Source organism: Cuculus canorus, chromosome Z (genome assembly GCF_017976375.1).
Source record: "Cuculus canorus isolate bCucCan1 chromosome Z, bCucCan1.pri, whole genome shotgun sequence".
Lineage (NCBI taxonomy): Eukaryota > Metazoa > Chordata > Aves > Cuculiformes > Cuculidae > Cuculus > Cuculus canorus.
This window is the reverse complement of record NC_071441.1, coordinates 52,261,567-52,278,955: the sequence shown is the minus strand read 5'-3', so window position 1 is coordinate 52,278,955 and position 17,389 is coordinate 52,261,567. Positions and strand designations below refer to the sequence as shown.

General features: G+C 41.8%; 1 protein-coding gene across 1 annotated transcript in view; it reads left to right on the top strand.

Moving 5' to 3' along the window:
* Window positions 1-17,389, top strand: part of DGKQ (diacylglycerol kinase theta) — a 93,959-nt gene that overhangs the window by 9,551 nt on the left and 67,019 nt on the right. The window contains exon 2 of the mRNA XM_054054584.1: window positions 15,397-15,476. Within this exon, the coding sequence (XP_053910559.1) occupies window positions 15,397-15,476 (80 nt within the window). The remainder of the gene's footprint in view (window positions 1-15,396; window positions 15,477-17,389) is intronic.

Sequence of the window (17,389 nt, the reverse complement as noted above, 5' to 3'; positions counted from 1 at the left end):
AAAAATAAATCCTTCTCCCATTCCTTTTCCGAAGTCTGGAAAGATAATGGAGATAAGTTATACTTACTCAGTACTTTTACTCAGCATGACTGTTTTCTAAATATGGTCTACTGGAAAGCCTTAAGAACCTTTCAGCATGTGTTGATAATTCATGTGTATAAAATAATAGCTGACTATGTTACACAATAAATTAGGAGCAAGCATTACAGGAACTTGCCCTGCAAGTCTGATTGATTAAAAAGCTCACACTGAGCAACAACAGCAAACCAAAATAAACGAAACCTTGAGATTATTTGGTCACTATTTAAGAACAATTTATAGTTTTTTGGGAGTAGATTTTAAATTTTAGTCTTTTATGAGCAGAGCTGTTGCACCTTGAATGTTTTGGTGTACTCATAAGTGATGTGTATAGCTTGACAGTGGAGGCTTCTGTTCTCCAAGCAGATATGAATGCTCAGCCCCTGTGAATTATACATGATCTTACTTATGTGAAAGAGACGATTCCTTAAATTCAAGACAAGTATAGTCTACAGCCTCATCAGTGACTCAGCCTCAGTGGTGGAATTGAAATCCTCACTGTTTCTTAACAAGAATATTTTCAGAATTCTTTAAATTCATAACAAAATTAAGAATAATGATTTAAAAAAAGGAAGCTCAGAGATTAGCACCTTCAGTTGGTTAGCCTTTCTGGAAACAGCCTTTGTGAGTGTTTAATTTTCCTCTGATTCTCACTGTATGAATCATTTGCCTTCACTTTCCAGACCGTGTCAATACATTGGTAGTAACCATGATGGAGAAAATACTGAATGTACTTAACCAGCTGGCAGAGGACCCTGCTAATTTGCTTTTTGGACTTTCTTCCCTCTCTTCTTTCCAGCTCTGTTTTTCACTCAAATCCTGTCATTTTGTACACTTCTGTCTGTGCCATAGCTTAGAAATGAAGCCTTATAGGAATGAGAGCTTAAGGTTGCCATGGCAACCAGGATATTTTCCTTCGTTATTTTTCCTTCGCTTGTTTTGTTTTGTGGTGATAGGAAGTGTTGAGATGTCCTAGATAATGCTGAGATTACCGGTGTTTAAAGAGGAAGAAAGCTTATCTTGGGATTGAATATATTAGTAATTTGGTCTACATTTTATTTGTACTCAGCATTTCTTTTAAAAGTGTAGCTGTGCTGTGGAAGTAGGTGTGTGCTGTTGTAGCCAAGATTAGCAGTGTTTTTTATTCCCATCTCTTCAGGATTCTTGATTATGTTTTTGTGCTCTGTGTTCAGTTTTTAAGAGGCAAAGCGGAAAGCAGTGCACCTCCTACAGACTGCAGCCCTCCTGTTTGCTGGTTACACCACTGAGCTGAGGAGGCTGCTTTTACATAAAGTACTGCCTGTCTTTCTGTCTTTGGTCCATTCAAAACCTTATGTGTGTTATGGAGGGAATTCTTGGATTCCACCCCTGCCTTGAGCAGTGAGCAAGCTCATTGAGGCTCTGTATGTGCGGGATGCAAGGACAGTGTGCGTTGTGTGCCGTGGTGATACGCCTGGTTCGTGCAGGACTATGTTATGGCTGCTCTGGATGCTGTGGTGTTGAGAATGGCTCCAAATCTTTGAGTATTGTAAGGGATTCTAGTCAGCTGTGCCAGTGTCACAGGTTTCTGCCAAAATGCTTGGCTTATGAAGTCTGACTGTGCATTTAAATTCTTCTATGATCCATCCTGTTTCTTTAACTGTAACTCAAATTCTTTTTCAAAGCTGTGTTCACTGGGCTGTTTTTTATGGGACATAGCTGTGTTGTCCACCTGGATTTTCAGAAAGCAGTTATTGACATACAACACTGGCATTTTAGTGGGTGAAGTTACATGCACTGTGCTGAGCAAGCATTGCTGGTGATAGTGGAGGCCATAATATGTGAGGGCTGGAAACCTGCAGGGTTTACTTAGGTTCCCTAAGTGCGATGTGAGGTTTTAGCTACAAGGACGCTTGTAGTAGGTGTCAAATTGTTGCCTTAAAACTAAGGGCTAGGTCAGAGCCTTGTGGTTTTTGTTGTTCTATTCTCGTCTGAATAGCATAAACTGTAGCTCTTTGTTTCAGACAGTAGCTCTGACTCAGCTGGAAAGTGCTGATAAACAATTAACAAAGTTTCTCTTTGTAAAGCATCACCCTCATAGGCGTGAATGTGAGAAGCTGTTGCAGGCAACAGCTGCAGGGAGTTAAATCCTGTTTCTTTAGCATTTGTGACACTGGTGTGACTGTCCAGCATGGTTCCATGGTCTGGCTGAGTCTTTCTTGTCACTCTCCTGGTTTTAGCTAGTACGCATTTCTCTGCCTCTGCTGTCCCATTTCACGTACAGGTGCTGCAGAGCTGGCCCCGCTCTGCTCAAGCCGCTGTTCTTAATTTATGGTTCAGTTGATTGCATGGGCAATCTGCAGCTAAAGAGGTTCCAGCTTAAAATAGGACCAAGAAAAAAAGACCGACATTGAAGTGGTCTTCAAGAGGCTTGTCTGAAGAAGTATTCAGTACTTGATTTTCTTCTCAACCCTGTGACATCTTGTTGAAATTCTGAGTTGTGTGTAGCTGGAATATCTCCCTTCTTCCTTCAAAGGTGTTAGGAGCTATAGCCTTTGGCTGCAGGTGCAGTGATGGTGATCAGAGTTTTTTCTGTCAGACTTTAAGCTGACTTGACCCTTTCTGGCTGTGTAAAGGCTGCAGTCTGGAAGACATGGCAAAAAGCCCTGACTATATTACATGGGTTGGTATTTTGTTTGTATGGGCAACCTTCATTCTCTAGTCTGTACAAAAGAGCTTCTGTCATGCTTAATTGTTTGCCCTCAGATATATTTCCGTGGTTCAGAGAAAATTTCTTTTCGAGATACCAGTGCTCAGCATTACTGAGTACCCTGCCAGCCCCCTCAGACTGGCAGCCTGTGATTCCTCCTTGCTGGAAGGACAGTCACAGCATCCCAGTGGTCTGTGGCTGTTGCTGCGTGGTGGGTGTGACCTCCCAGTAGTGCATGACTGCACCAGAACTACACAGTGGAAAGATGAATTCAGTGAACACAGGCCAAAGTGAGTGTCCCTCCAGGATCCTTGTGCAATTCAGCATTGTGAGTGGGGTGCCTTTTCCTCTGAAGGGTCTTTTTTGGACAGCTGTCACGAGGTGAGTTGCTGAGCTCTCTGCTGATGTTGTAGCCCTCTTGGAGACTTCTGTTTTTTCATCAGCGACCCAGTGCCTTGTCCCAGGGCACTGTTTTGTCTTTGGCCCAGTCCTCAGGAAGAGGGAAGGTGTTGGTGCTTTCTGGATCTGACTGTGAGTTGGCACTAGCCATCTTCCATCTGTCTGAAGCAGAAAAAGCTCTTAAAGTGGGGGGCCTATTTTGTCCTAAAATTGTGTGCCTTTGAAATTCCATGCCTGCCTCCATTTCACAGCTGGGAAGTCTGATCCAGCGGTCTTTTAAGAGGGAGAAATTAAAGTCTACGCAGAACTCTACTTGCTCTTATAATTTTAGAGAATAGAATCACAGAATGGTTTGTACTGGAAGGGATCTTCAAAGACCATCTAGTCCAACTCTCCTGCAATGAGCAGGGACACGTTCAAACAAATCAGCTTGTTCAGAGACCTGTCAAACCTGACTTTTAATGTTTCCAGGGATGTGGTACCTACCACCTCTCTGGGTAACCTGTTACAGTGTTTTACCACCCTCATTGTAAAATATTTCTTCCTTGTATGTTGTCTGAGTTTCCCCTCTTTTAGTTTGAAACCGTTTCCCCTTGTCCTATTGGTACTGGCTCTGCTAAAAAGTCAGTTCCCAACTCTCTTCTAAGCCCTCTTTAAGAATTTAAATAAGGACTCGCCAGAAGCTTCTCTCCTCCAGGCTCAACAATCACAGCTCTCAGCCTTTCTTCACAGAAGGGATGCTCCAGCCCTCTGATCATTTTTATGTATCTTTTCTGGACCCCCTCCAAAAGGTACCTGCTTTTCCTGTGCTGAAGACTCCAGGGCTGAATGCAGTGTTCCAGTGGGATCTCACTGGAAAGAGTAGAGGGACAGAGTCACTGCCCTGGCCCTGCTGGCCAGCCTTTTTTTGATGCAGCCCAGAATACAGTTGGCTTTCTGGGCTCTGAGTGCATATTGCCAGGTCATGTCCAGCTTTTCATCCATCAGTACCTTCAAGTCCTCGTCAGGGCTGCTCTTAATCCCTTCATCCCCTAGCCTGTTCTGATACTGGGGGAAGCCCCAACTCACGTGCAGGACTTTGTGCTTGGCCTTATTGAACCTCATGAAGTCCACATGGGCCTACTTCTCAAGTTTGTCTAGATCCGCCTGGATAGCATCCCTTCCCTCCAGTGTGTTGACCGCACCGCTCAGCCTGATGTAGTTCACAAACTTGCTGAGGGTGCACTCAATCCCACTGTGCATATCATTGATGAAGATGTTAAACCGTACTGGTCCCAGTACAGACTGCAAAGGAACACCATTGTTCTCCATCCGGACAGTGAGCCCTAGACCACTTCTCTCTGGATGTGACATCCAGCCAATTAGTTTTAATTGAAGCCTGCATTCAGCCAGACGGTATCATTATTTGCCACACTGTACGGCTTGTAAGGAGAGTGGACTGCAGCAGTTTAAGTGTGAAGAGTGGATGCACCCTTCTTTGTAAAGGCATGGCTGGTAGGGTGTTGGGATTTCCTTCTGGCTGTGAATATGAGGTAGAAAAGCCATTTGACCAAATGGAGGTGACTACTTCTGTTGCTATGGTATAGCTTGCTTGTGCGGCTGTTACTTGATTCCTGGGGACCGTAAAGCTCTGGTGGAACTGAGCACACAGTATAGGTGCCTTTGCTGTCTTTCCAGCTCTATGTACTCTAGCTTCGCCTATTCATCATGGTTTAGGAAGCCTGGTCCCAGGGAAGTCAGGAGATGGAGGATGGGGAGGGTGGTTTTCTAATAGCTGAAGATCCCTTAGTTCATTCAACAGAACTGGGCTTATTGGAGCAGGGAAGGCAAAGAAGCAAGGTAGTTTATTGTTAAACTTCAGAATATTTACAGCTTTACTGATGAGCAACTGAGAATCATAGAATTACCAGGTTGGAAAAGACCTCTTAAGTTATCGAGTCCAATCGTTCCTATCTGCCACTAAACCATGTCCCTGAGCAGCTGTCTACCGGTCTTTTAAATACCTCCAGGGGTGGGGACTCAACCACCTCCCTGGAAGGAGAAGTCCTTAGCCCAGGAGCTTTTGTAGGGCTACCACCATTCAGGCAAATCTACTGTAACAAAAATGGTGCTTTTATGATTGACAGTTCAAGCATATAATTGAACTCATTTGATTGTTTCGTTATTCAGTAGCATGTCTTGTTTTCAGCTTGACTTGTTGCTATGTTATTTCCTAACAGCATGTCTGAAATACAAATGAATAGGAATTTATATGTGATGCCTTGAAATTACGCAGCTCAGATGTAACAAAAACGTTTCTTTTGAGTTATCTCTACCTATAAATAGAGCTTGGTATCATGTAGACAGTTCTGGAAATATAAAGTACAATGCGATCCACATTATGCAGTGGAAAACTGCTTTTTTATTAGGTCAAGTATATGCTGCTATCTCCATTTAAAGCAAAGGCAGGTATGGCTTTGTAGTTCGTAAGACTGTCCGGAGAGTCCTGGAGAGAGAAAGTGTAAGTCACCTGTAAGGATGCTCAGGACATGTTTGGAAAACCTTAACAGATTTCTCTGTTTCTTCTGCATTTTCTCAGGAAGAGCATCCACAATGTGCTCTCACTAAACGTTAAGACAAGCAAAGGCCCTAGGTTTCTTACTGCAGTGAGAGAGGAGGGTGCTTTTACTGCCTGACTTCTTAAAGCTTTCAGAAGTTTTTCTGTTCCTGTCTTGCCATTGTTTGTTTGAAATGTTCTGGGAAGACCACAGCTCCTAGTAACAGCTCTCCTGGTGTCATTTAGCAAGCATCGCAACACAGATTTCTAAACTTAAGCTAGGTTGTGTTTTTGTTTGACAGAGCACAACATTATTGCATACAGGTCTTTGCATGTTTCTGGTGGATTGGGAAATAAGCTGGCAACGTCTGTGTACTGCACCCAGCATTCCTTTCAGTGAATAGTCACAGTATTCGGGCTGGCCTGTGGTCATGGTCCTAAACAAAGAAGCTAAGACATTCTGTGCTGGCAAGCTGCTGCAATGAAAAGGAGCTCAAAGCTGTGTAACAAATGTGAAAGTTAAGTCCCACTAAGTTCTAGTGAAAAGAGAGCTTTTGAATTACTCGTGAAAATATCATCTCCCCCATCAGCTGAATGGTCCTGTCTGCATAAGCGGTCTGATAACACCATGTTTTACATAATAATTTAAGAACATGGAGATGATTTCTTTTAAAAAGTCTTTTTCTTCAATCTATGACTACTTTAGCCTATGGGCGTTTCCTCAAAGCTATTGTCTTCTAATCATCAATGGATCTTTTCAGTGAACAGTCCTGCTGAACAAAATAGCCTGCTTGCAGTCAGAGGATGACTTCAGAAGTGAGTTAAAAAGCCCCTAAACGGCAGAAGCTCTGTAAGTTTAAGCCTGTATTTTGGCTTCTGTCATTTCAGGTGCATGCTATGAAAGAGCTGCAAAAGAAGAGGAAATAATCTACTTAGTTTTGGCTAAAATAAAACTTCGCTTTGGTAGAGTTAGACTGACTTGTCCTGAATTGTCCTGGTGCTGATATGCCCCTTTAAGTCCCACTGATTCGTTGTTTGGAAAGTAGAAACTGTTATTATTGTCTTGCTTAACAACTTTGAAGCTTGATTTACTCCCTGGTTTTGCTAGATTTCTTGTTTGTTTTGTTCTGTCCATCTATAGGCAGTTGTCCTTCCTCCTTCAGTAGCAGTGTTTCCTGCACTGGGTATACTTGCCATTGTGTGCAGGGATGTACTTTTATTAAAGTAATGTGAGAAGCTGGTTCTTCTATGTACGTGTCTTCCTTCCCCAAGTGCTTGTAAGTGGCCACTTTATAAACCAATGCTGCTGTTCCATGGTGGTGAGCCCTGGCAGAACTGAGGTGGAAGCTAAGACTTCTCTACAAATGCTGGCAAACAAAATGGGATTCTCGAAAGCCTTTCCAGGTACTAGATTAAAGCACTGTGTTTTCTTCTTTTTTTTTTTTCTTTGCTTTTTTTTTGTGAGGGGAGAAGTGAGATGAACCACTTGTAAGACAAGGTAAGATTTACCCCCTTATGTATATATTTGCTGTCCTTTCTGTTCTGCTCTCAGTAAGTGCCCAAAATAAGACTGACTTGTGAAAATAACCAGCAGCTTGCCTAGCTAAGGTTCCTAGCTGCGGAAATAGTTGTAAAGGGAAAGGAAAATAAACATTTCTTCATGGCTGTAGTACACAGGGCAAGAAATTAGTACTAGATGTAAGTTGTAATGAGGTTTGGTTTGGACATCAAGCACCTAACTGTAAGGGCTTGAGATGACATAGAGTTGGCTGTGCTGATGGACTGCAGTTTGTCTTTCCTGGGTGAGTTTTTGGCTCAGGTTTGGGTAACACCTGTCAGGAACACAGAAGGACAGACTAGCTGAGCTCCTGAGGTCAGTTTTCTGTAAAAAATTAAGTGCTACCTATGTGCTTTCATTACATTAGCCTCTGGGGCATCCTGAGATTCATGCCCAAAGTGGTAAATATTTGTGTAGAAATTATTTTCATGATGTGGGTCTGTGGCACAGAAATAACAGATTATCTAGAGTATAATGTGTGAATGACATCAGCTGAACAGAGTTGTTACTACTCTTCTGTCTTTCTGTGTGGAATGAGTTTTGGTTTGCAGATCTGAGAAGAAAAGGATGGAAATCCCAATGCTTTCCTCAGCATTTGGGCTCAGGTATCCTCATCTTTTCTTTTCCATTGAGTGTCTTCTCTAGAGCAATTCACAGATGACCTGAATTTCTGCAGTGATTTTTTTGATAAGTGCTGAGACTTTTCTGTTAATTGTTGACTGTATAGCATTCTTGGGCATGGTATCTGTAGTAGGTGAACATTTGTATTCTGAAGAATAGCTCTGACTTCAGGGAGAGGAAAGGCCTCTAATTGCAGGATAAGTTGCAATAACAGCTTGATGTAATGTAGGCAAATTCAAGTATTCGCTCTTATTCTGGAATGTTGATACCTCGTATAAGTTGGTGATGTACGGAACAAAGATTTGTAATAATTGTGAGAAGTATCTATGTTGCTAGAAGCACTGATGGATGTCTCTTCTCATCACTAAACTTTACAGGAAGCCTGGAAGTGTTTTTGAAGATATTATTATTTACCTCTAATTCATTCTTTATTCTTGGTAAAAACAAGATATACGTTACATGGTCTAATTTATAATTTGGTGTATTGACTTGAAGAAAAGAATCTTGGCTTCCAAAAATTGTTGTGCTTTAGCAAGCTGACGGAAGTCATGCTGATTTTACAGCATGTGAGGGTCTTAACTCTTCAGACTACATAGTTGGACATGCTTGTACTGCACTCTTAACAGTAGTGCTCTCTGCTGGAGTTAATGAAAATGAAAATTACTGAAAGCATTGAAAAGGAATTAAATTCACCCTGCTGGAGTGAATTACCCTTTGTGAGTAAGTGGCATGAGCCATTATTCTTTCTGTGGTACCTGTTCCGTTTAAAACAGTCACATATGCTATGAAGCACAAGGCATGAAACTGTGTTGCATGTCCTTTGTGCTGCCCTGAGACTGCTGCTGGACTTGCTGGCTCTGATTTCTCACTGAGGTCAGAAGTCTGCACCAGGCATTTGGCAGTGTAAAAGGTGCCTGCACTATCACTTTCCCAAGGAGTCCACCTAACCCTGGCAGTTTCATGGAGAAACAGCAACAGTCATACTTCTGGTGCTCATCAGGCTGAAGACTCCAGACAGGAGATGGGTGATTCCTGGTCCATCTGCTAGCAGTGCGGGCTCTGACAAAGTTATCACAAGGTGCTTGTCTGTGATCTTACCCTTTCGCCACCAGTAGGGAGGTGGACTTTTTGTATATGCCTTCTCTTCAAACAGTTGCCCCTCTTTTGAGGCAATCAAACTTTGGGGCAATTGTGGCCTGTTGCAGTCTTCCCATGGCTCAGTCTGGAAATGTGGTAGGAAGCGTTAAGGGGCATGGTCCTGATTATTCAGGGACCTGACGGCTTTCTATTGGCAGAAGATGTTGCTTGTTGCAGCTGCTGGAGTTTGTTCAGATGGAAAAAGAAAAGCTTAATTACACTAGAGTTTTCTTTGACGTATAAAATGCAGTAATGAGTTGAAGGTTGTCATATGAAAAAGGAGGAGAGCAAGTCTTGGGATGTGGGAGTTTATGATAAAGAGTGGAAGTTGCTGTAAACGTGGAGATGGGGAGAACATAACTGCACCACCTGCATCTTGGTCCGGCAAGCTGTTTACAAATGTTTGAGTTTTAAAATGAAAGTTTCAAATTTTTAAGCCTGAAATATGTATGGGTACAGAGACACATTCCAGTTCAGGGTAGGAGATGTGAAGTTACACTTGGATACCTGATGAGGACTTTGTGTTTCTCCGTCTACCATGTTTTGTGGTTTTTTGAAGCTAGCCTTCCAAAGATGATGTGTTTGAATAGGGATCCTTTATAATACTTGCAGACATCTGTTTTTGAAAAAAAAGGCTGCCCAGTATTTAACGTGGTAGAAGGCATGGGGTAGTGTGCTGTACAATTCCTATGTGCTCCAGAAAATGTAGACAACATTTCCCTGGACACCCAAAGAGTCAGTTGCCAGCCATAACCACAGCCTTTCATTTGGCTTGTTTTTCTGAGCATCTTAGTGGAAGACAGATATGACTGAGGGTACTGCATGTGGAAGGTTTCCTCTGGAACTGAAAGCAAGTGTTTACAGCGTGTGAAATGCTAAAATAAAAGCAACCACACATGGCCGAGCTGGGTTTGGGTGGAAGACAAAAGCAATAAAGAGAAGCAATGAATTCAAACTCGACTGCAGGTAGATTTGTGGCAGCAGTGTCTTAGTAGGGTGCATGCTACTCAACTTTTTCAATAAAGCTACCACCCCCTCTACAGAGGCTGGTAGTGAGCTGAGAGTTCACGATGGACATCAGCTGCTGAGGACTGCAGAAGGATCTTTTAAGTGAATTAATTTTAATCTACTGTCTTATTGCTTGGACTTAATGAATGTAAAGTTATGTGTTTGAAGAGGGGAAAGATACTCCTACAAGTTGATGTGCTTTGAGTCAGCTTTTACAGATCAGGCAAGAAATGAAGTTAAAGTTCTAATGATGCATCTAGGGAAATAGGTGCCTGGTGTGTAACTATCAAAGAAAGGCAAATCAAATGCTAGACATTACTGGGCAGGGAACAGTGACACAAAAGCTGCCTCTGTACCATGATATAAGCTCACAGTGTGCATGTACTGGATATGCAGTGACTGCTGGTGAATCCACGGAGTTTCATGCAGCATCAGATCTTCAAGAAGGTATTTTCTTTCTTTTTAATCCTGCTTTTAATTCTATCATGTGACGTATATAAGTTTATAGGGCTTTTTGTAGCGGATTGTAGAGAGTTTTCATTTATGTAATACTTCTACATACATCAGGCCGTCCAGTCCAGTAAACTCTCCAAGATGGGAACTTCTTCCAAGTCTTTCATTTAACAAGGTCCTCCAGAGAATTACTGCATTTCATTTAGTTTTATTTATATTCACGTTGGTGAGCTATGTTCTTTAATGCATTGCATTTAAATTTTTCCAGAAATGAAAAATAGATTTTGCACAGATAGCTGGGAGAACATTTCTGTGTTACTCAGCCATTCCTGGCAGAGCTAATGGCTTGTTTTAAAAACAAGAATAACCCCTTTAGTCAGCTAGGTCATTCAGTAATCTATAACCTTTGTTAAAAGATTAGAAGAAACTTTGGTAGGCTCTTGCTGGAAGCTACAATTTGTGCAGGTGAGCAAAATTCAACCAAGTAAGTTACAGCACTCACAGATAACAAAATTAAACTATTATTTGCCAAGTCATCCAGACATTATCGAGGAGCTGTGGTGTTACCGCTTCATGTCAAGGAATGAAATTTTACCAGTGCTGGTTCTGTGACAGGCGGCTGGCCAGGACACTTGGGTGGTTTTGTGGGACGTACCGAAATTTGTCATGGGTGTGCTGTGAGTCAGTGCACTTTTGTGATTTGCTTTGAAGTCTGTCTTGAGGACAGAGAGAAAGAGGGTTATATAGAAAAAGTGTGGCATGTTGGTGGGTGTGAACAGCCCTTGCTTTCCTAGCAAGTGTTTACAGAGCTCATGAGTTATAGCGATGCCCAGGTTTTATCTCCCACCTTCCTAGGAACAGCTGGAGAGAGATATTTTCTCTTTTCTTACAAGTTTATGTGGAGAGGAACTGGCAGTATGTTCACTGGGTGTTGCCGTACGTACACATTGCCTTTTTATGTATTAAATCATCAAGTCAAACAAAATGTGGTAGGGAAAGTGGCCGTGGGAAGTGAAGACTTATGGGCAGAGACTGCTTGCTGTAAAGCCACCTCTTATACTTATTGAGGACAGGGAGCAGTCCTGCCTGTGGTGCCTGGTGGCCATCTGGCTTCTTGCTGTGCTTTGGGAGCATCTAATTTTTCATATGAGTAAAGTCTACTGTTGAGTAGGGGAGGGGAGCAAGGGGAGGCTGTCAAATGTGCTTGCTGCTGTTTGTCTGCCCTTAGAGTTAGGTGCTGAGAGACTGCATGAAGTCCCCCAAACCTGCAGGTAAACAGTTTTGTGGATTGTCAGTGTCTCATAAAAATCGTGTCTGTTCATCTTCCCTCGATGTTGTGTAGCTTCATGCAGCTTAAATCTTGTATCCAAAGTCCGATTTGAAGGTTGCAGGCACTGTCTTCTTTAAATACACCTCAGGCATTTGTCTCTCCCTTCATCCATGCTGTCAGGTACTTTCTGTCAGTGCTTAGAAAGCTTAGATAAAGCATGCATTCAGTCTTAAAGCCTGACTGAAACCATCAGCTTTGTATATGCTATCTGCAAGCTGCAATTGAAATTGCTCTGTTTTGACTTAGACAATCCAAGGATGTGTCTGCTCTTGTATGTATGAAGAAATCTTCTTCCTATAAATAGAACAGCCTGTCCTCTTCCTCTTCCTTTAAATTCTTTTTTCTCAGGATTTTGCATTTCATCTCCTGAAACTTCACACAATGTCCTCTGGGTTTTTTTTTCTATGGTGAAGGGTCACCCCTTCAAAACCACCAAACCTCTCCTGGCTGTCAGAACTTCAAGCGTAATTGTGCCATCTCTCCAGGACTATTGATATAAATATAGGATTTTGCCCTTCCGCCCAGAAAATATTGTTCATGCCTCAGTTTTCCTTGCTACCTTTTTTTTTTATTTCTTTGGGGAAAGTGGAAAGCAAACCCAAAATGGTGGCTTGTAAGAGTTAGCTCACTCGCTGAGGAGTTTTATGGGACAGGAAAAAGACGCGAAGCCGGAGCACATACTCCCTGCTGAATTTGGGCATGTGACAAGCAGAACAGAGGTGTGAGGGTACCTCCTGAAAAATGTGTGAAAATCTTTGATGGAGAGTGGTGCAGTCTGTGTTTGGGCACTGGTGATCTCCTGCTGCTTGTCTCCTGAAATTCCTTAATTTGATTCTTTACAAATGCTTTCATCTTACCCTTGAAGTTTTAGGAAATTAATTATTTTGGGTGTTGTCTTTCGCTGCGTGCAGTCAGTTAAACAATTAAAACCTTTATGCATCTTCCTGTTTTAGTCCTTGCCTGAAACCTTTATTCAACTTTGATTTTACTGCTTGTCTGAAGTTGATGGTTTCATTTCTTCTTTGGTATATTTTTTCTGTGCCGTGAGATATTTCCTCAGCTGAACCATGGTATGCTGACTTTATGCAGGAACATGTTTTGCTGCTTCTGTCACCGCAAAAAGAAAAATGAGTGGTATTGTGGAGAGACTTGAGTTGTCTGAATATATGGAGAACATCTTTCAAGTTCCATGCCAATCAGCCTTCTATCGTCTGATGCAGAACCTTCTCTGAATTTCCTGAGGTGTTTATGTAGGGCTTAGTTAACTTGTGTATTTAGTTATTGTGTGTGCACTTAAAATAATGCTGGTAGCCACTGGTCTTGCAGACCTCAGTTGCCTGCTACATCTTTCAGATCATAAAATTTCTGGGAGCAATCTGCAGTACCTTGCTCTGTTCTTCTCTTTCTAGTCTGCCTGCTTCTGAACCAGAAAAATAAGGGAAAACTGATGCAATTTCACTGAATTTCCTTTGTCACTGATGTTTTCTCCTTGAGTAGCTCTTACCCCTTTATGGAGTTCTTGACAGCTGCCTGTTTGTATTTGAAGCTTCATATTGTCACTGTTTGTGGGTTGGAGCCATGGGAACCTTTGTCACTCTGCTGCTGCCTGCAGAGGACAGCCCCTCTCATCTGTCCAGGTTCAGATGAGCTTTGGGCACTACCTGTGAGACAGTGAAGAGGCCGTCTAAAGAAGTGGCTGGGGCAAATGTCTTCTGGTCATGGCAGGGTGTATTGGGTAAATTTCATACTAGCTGGTAATGGGCAGGTAGCTATTCTCCTGGAGCCTTTGCAGACCTGCTCTCACAGCAACCAGCTGTCCGTCCTAAAAGCACCAGTTGGAGTGTTGCAGAGACCTGAGGAGAGAGTAGGTTATGTCTGTCTACATCTGTGTTGTGGAAACATACGTAAGTGTGTTAAGGATTTACCTGTTTCCTCTGTTTTGCATGTTCTCTGGAATCTCTTTGGTCTCGTCTGTGATGATGAGCTGTGTGCTTCTTCCTCCATAGTGACCACCTTCAAATGTGTTGGGCATCTGCATTTTCAGCTCTGCAAATCTGTTTTGTTATCCATTTGTTGACTGTTTCCACCCCTTATCGGCCTCATTTAGTCAGGAATGCTGTCAACCTTAAAGATGCATGTAGCCAGCAGAAAACCCAGCAGATCCAAACCCAGCAGAAGGTTTGGATCTGCCTGATTCCCGCTTTCTTTCATCACTGCAGTAATCAGTCTATGTTCAGCCATGGATGATGAGTAATGTGTTTAACACCATTGTGACTTGCAGTGCTGCTTCTTTTTCTGACTTGCAGCCTAATGAAAAGCAAACATCTGCCTACTCCTCACATGAAGATGAGTGCTAGTGTGAAAGGTGTCATCCTTTTTGTGCCACCAAAAGGAAAGGTTACTTTGCAGGGACCAGGAGTAAGACATACAGAGACGAGGTCCTGGATTTTAATGCTTGAGCTGGTATGGGAGAAGCGGTGTTATGAAATCAGAAGTCAGTGAACTGAAGAAAGGGAAGGTGGGGAAAATTGTCTGGTTTTGATGGCGTTATTGCATATGGTCAGTAATGGCAGCATGCCACAGATGGAAAGCTTGAAGCACATGGCGTTTTTTTCAGTTGCTGGGGAAAGTCTGGAAGTGGTACAGTGTGCTTCTGAGAGGCAAGGATGGATGAAAAACTCCGGTGTACAGCAGAAGTTGCCACTGGCAAATGATCTTCTGCCCAGGCAGTGGGAGGGGTCTGTGCTTCCACGCAAGCGCTCAGGGCCTGAGCATCTGTGTAAGGCTTCACACTTGAACTGGTAGAGTAATTCTGAAAGAAGGACAACTCTGAACTATAGCATGTGCAGCTTATTAGTTCCTAATTAATACAAGTTGGTGGGAATGAGATAAAGAATCCCTTGTTTTCTTTGCACAGCTTAACATCTTGTAAATGCATTTTAAGAAGGTCTGGAAATTATAACCTCTATGAGAAATGAGTTTTTCAACGACTGTCTTGCTTGAAAGTGTGCTTTGTGCAGCTCAGGTGGAATTCTAAACCTGTCACTTTGACAGTAAAAGAAAGAATTAGTTGCTTTTGACTTTCAAAGCTGCGTGCCACTGATGACCTTTAATTTCAACTTCCATTTCACTGTGTTTTCACTCATTTATTCCTGCCACATGCACTAGCTTGTGGAATAGTTCACTTTCAAAATGTCCATCTGCTTTGGCTACATCAAAGAGGTATTTTGGACTTTAGACTGTTTAGAATCTCTTTTGAAATTGAAGAGCTCATTTTGGTGCTTATGGAGAGAGAGTGTGGGAGGGCCTGACTTGCTGTAGGCCTGTAATGCATTGGGATAAACTTGCCTTTCTTTTTCATTCACATCATTTTAGTAAGAAAATGAGCTGGAGTTCATGCACTGCAGGAGGTGTGACAGTCATATATATATGTTCTCAAACCTCAGGGAAAGCAAACGTGGTTAAAAAGATGAGTTCCTAATTCTATTGGATGCATATGAATCTTGTTTATTTGGTTGGTTGGTTTTTTTTCCATAAAGTCCCTTGCTTATGAAAACTTACTCACGGTTCTCATTTTATTTCTGCAGTTTGCAACTTCATGTCTCATGAAAAGTGCCTCAAGAATGTTAAGATACCATGCTCATGTATTGCTCCCAGCCTTGTAAGGGTGAGTAAGCACACACTGCCTTGTCTCTTCCTTAGGATAACAGCACGAATTTATCACAAATGAACATGGTGTAGTACAGTGGTTGGGTAGTGTCTTAATACTTAATCAGTTGTGTTAGTCATCACTGAGGCTTCTATAACTGCTTAAAGGCAAAGTTACATTTCCTTCAAAAAGTCCCTGTTATGGGTGCAGTGGATAGTCTTGTCTTTGAAAGGCAGTTATTTGCATTCTTTAACTGTTACTAGATGTTCTTACTTGTGTGTCATTACCTGGAAGCCTCGCAATAATGCAATGGGGTGACTGATATCGGTACTCTCAGAAAACCATACCGGCTGTCTTGCAGAGGAAGAACTCTGTACACCACCAAATTTTTACACCGATTATGTCCTGTTGGGAAGATGCTAAAGCTTCTCTGTCTAGCAGAGGGGCTGTGTTTGGCTTCTATTGATTGCTGCATCTTAAGAATTTGCTTGTCTGGGGAATAAAGTTATTGCATGAAAAGCACAGGATTTCAAAGCCAAAAGAACAGAAAGCAGAACTTCAGTTGATGGTAATTATTCAAATTTATTTATTTTTTAATTTAAAAAGTACTTTGTTTCAGATTCCTCTTCCCCACATTCTCATCTTGAGAGTTATAACCTAGGGTGGCAAAAAGCTGTCTGATACATAGAAAGTTGCCAATCAAATAGTAGGAAATATTGCTCTAAGTCTTAGAACCCACAGTAAAGAGACATGGAGATAGTAAGACAGTGCCATTACTAAGAATTAGTATCTGCTGAGGTTTCGGTGTCTTGGCAGTCAGCATGGGAGAAGGAACAATAAGTCAGATGGTACAGGTATATTTGCAAGAGCCTTTGTGGGATGATGCAGATCCAACTGGGAGGCATTCATTTAATTCAGAGTATCAGTTGTAAACATTTGTGACTGCTTCTTTTGGGAGTTTGCTCTAAATTTAACTCATTATTCCTTTGCTTTTCCATGGTAAAAATCCTGCATTTAGACTTATTAATGTATGCATTTGCATCAGTCATGGGTGTTAGAGTAGTTTTGGTTTTTTTGCCAGTCTCCATTTTCTGCCTGCTCCAACATGTGAATTTTATCTGCTTATTGTTTATACATAATAATTTATTCTATCTGAGTGGTGTTGTCAGCCCTCAAAGCTTTTTGCAGTTCAGGAGAATTTGGTGTGGTTGGATTGGGTGAGAGTTTTAGAGAGCATAGGCGAAAAAGGTCAGAACCTGATTTTGGAAAATCATTCCTTGATGATAGCTTCAGGTGTTGGAGGCTTTTTAACATGAGTTTAAAAAAAACGAGCTATGATTATTTTGAAATTTCTATTGTGTGCTGTCCTTTCTGTACAATCTTTCTTATCCTTTCTTATCCTCCCTGATGTGGCTATCCAAGTTATGTTAATCCTGGTCTGCTGTGCAAGTGAATTCTGCCATATGGGAGACATTGTTTTGTGTGCAGGCTCTGTCAAAGTAAATATTGCACTTGGCATTTACTTAAAAAAAAAGATAATAGTTTGTAGAATGTGTGAAAAGTTTATTTGCTTAATCTCCCTGCTCTCCTTTCAGATTATTTAAATGTATCTCTTTATGAAAAGGTCCAAGGTAGGAGGGAACACTGGTGCCATTTTTCTCCTGATAGTTCGTTTCAGCATGTCAAGATTCAGTGATGTTTCTAAACAAAACTTCATGGATCAGTCTTCAGAACAAGTTTGTAGGTTTGTGTTTTGCAGGGAGTATGGTTTATTTCAATGGTAAAGTTTCAGCACCTTTTCCAAATTCAAACCTCTCTTCCCTACATTCCCATCAGTATTTGCCTGCTCCAAAGTATGTGCTAAAAAAAACCCCAAACAACAAAACCACAACCCACCCTCAGAACACCCAATAAAAATCAAAATAAACAGT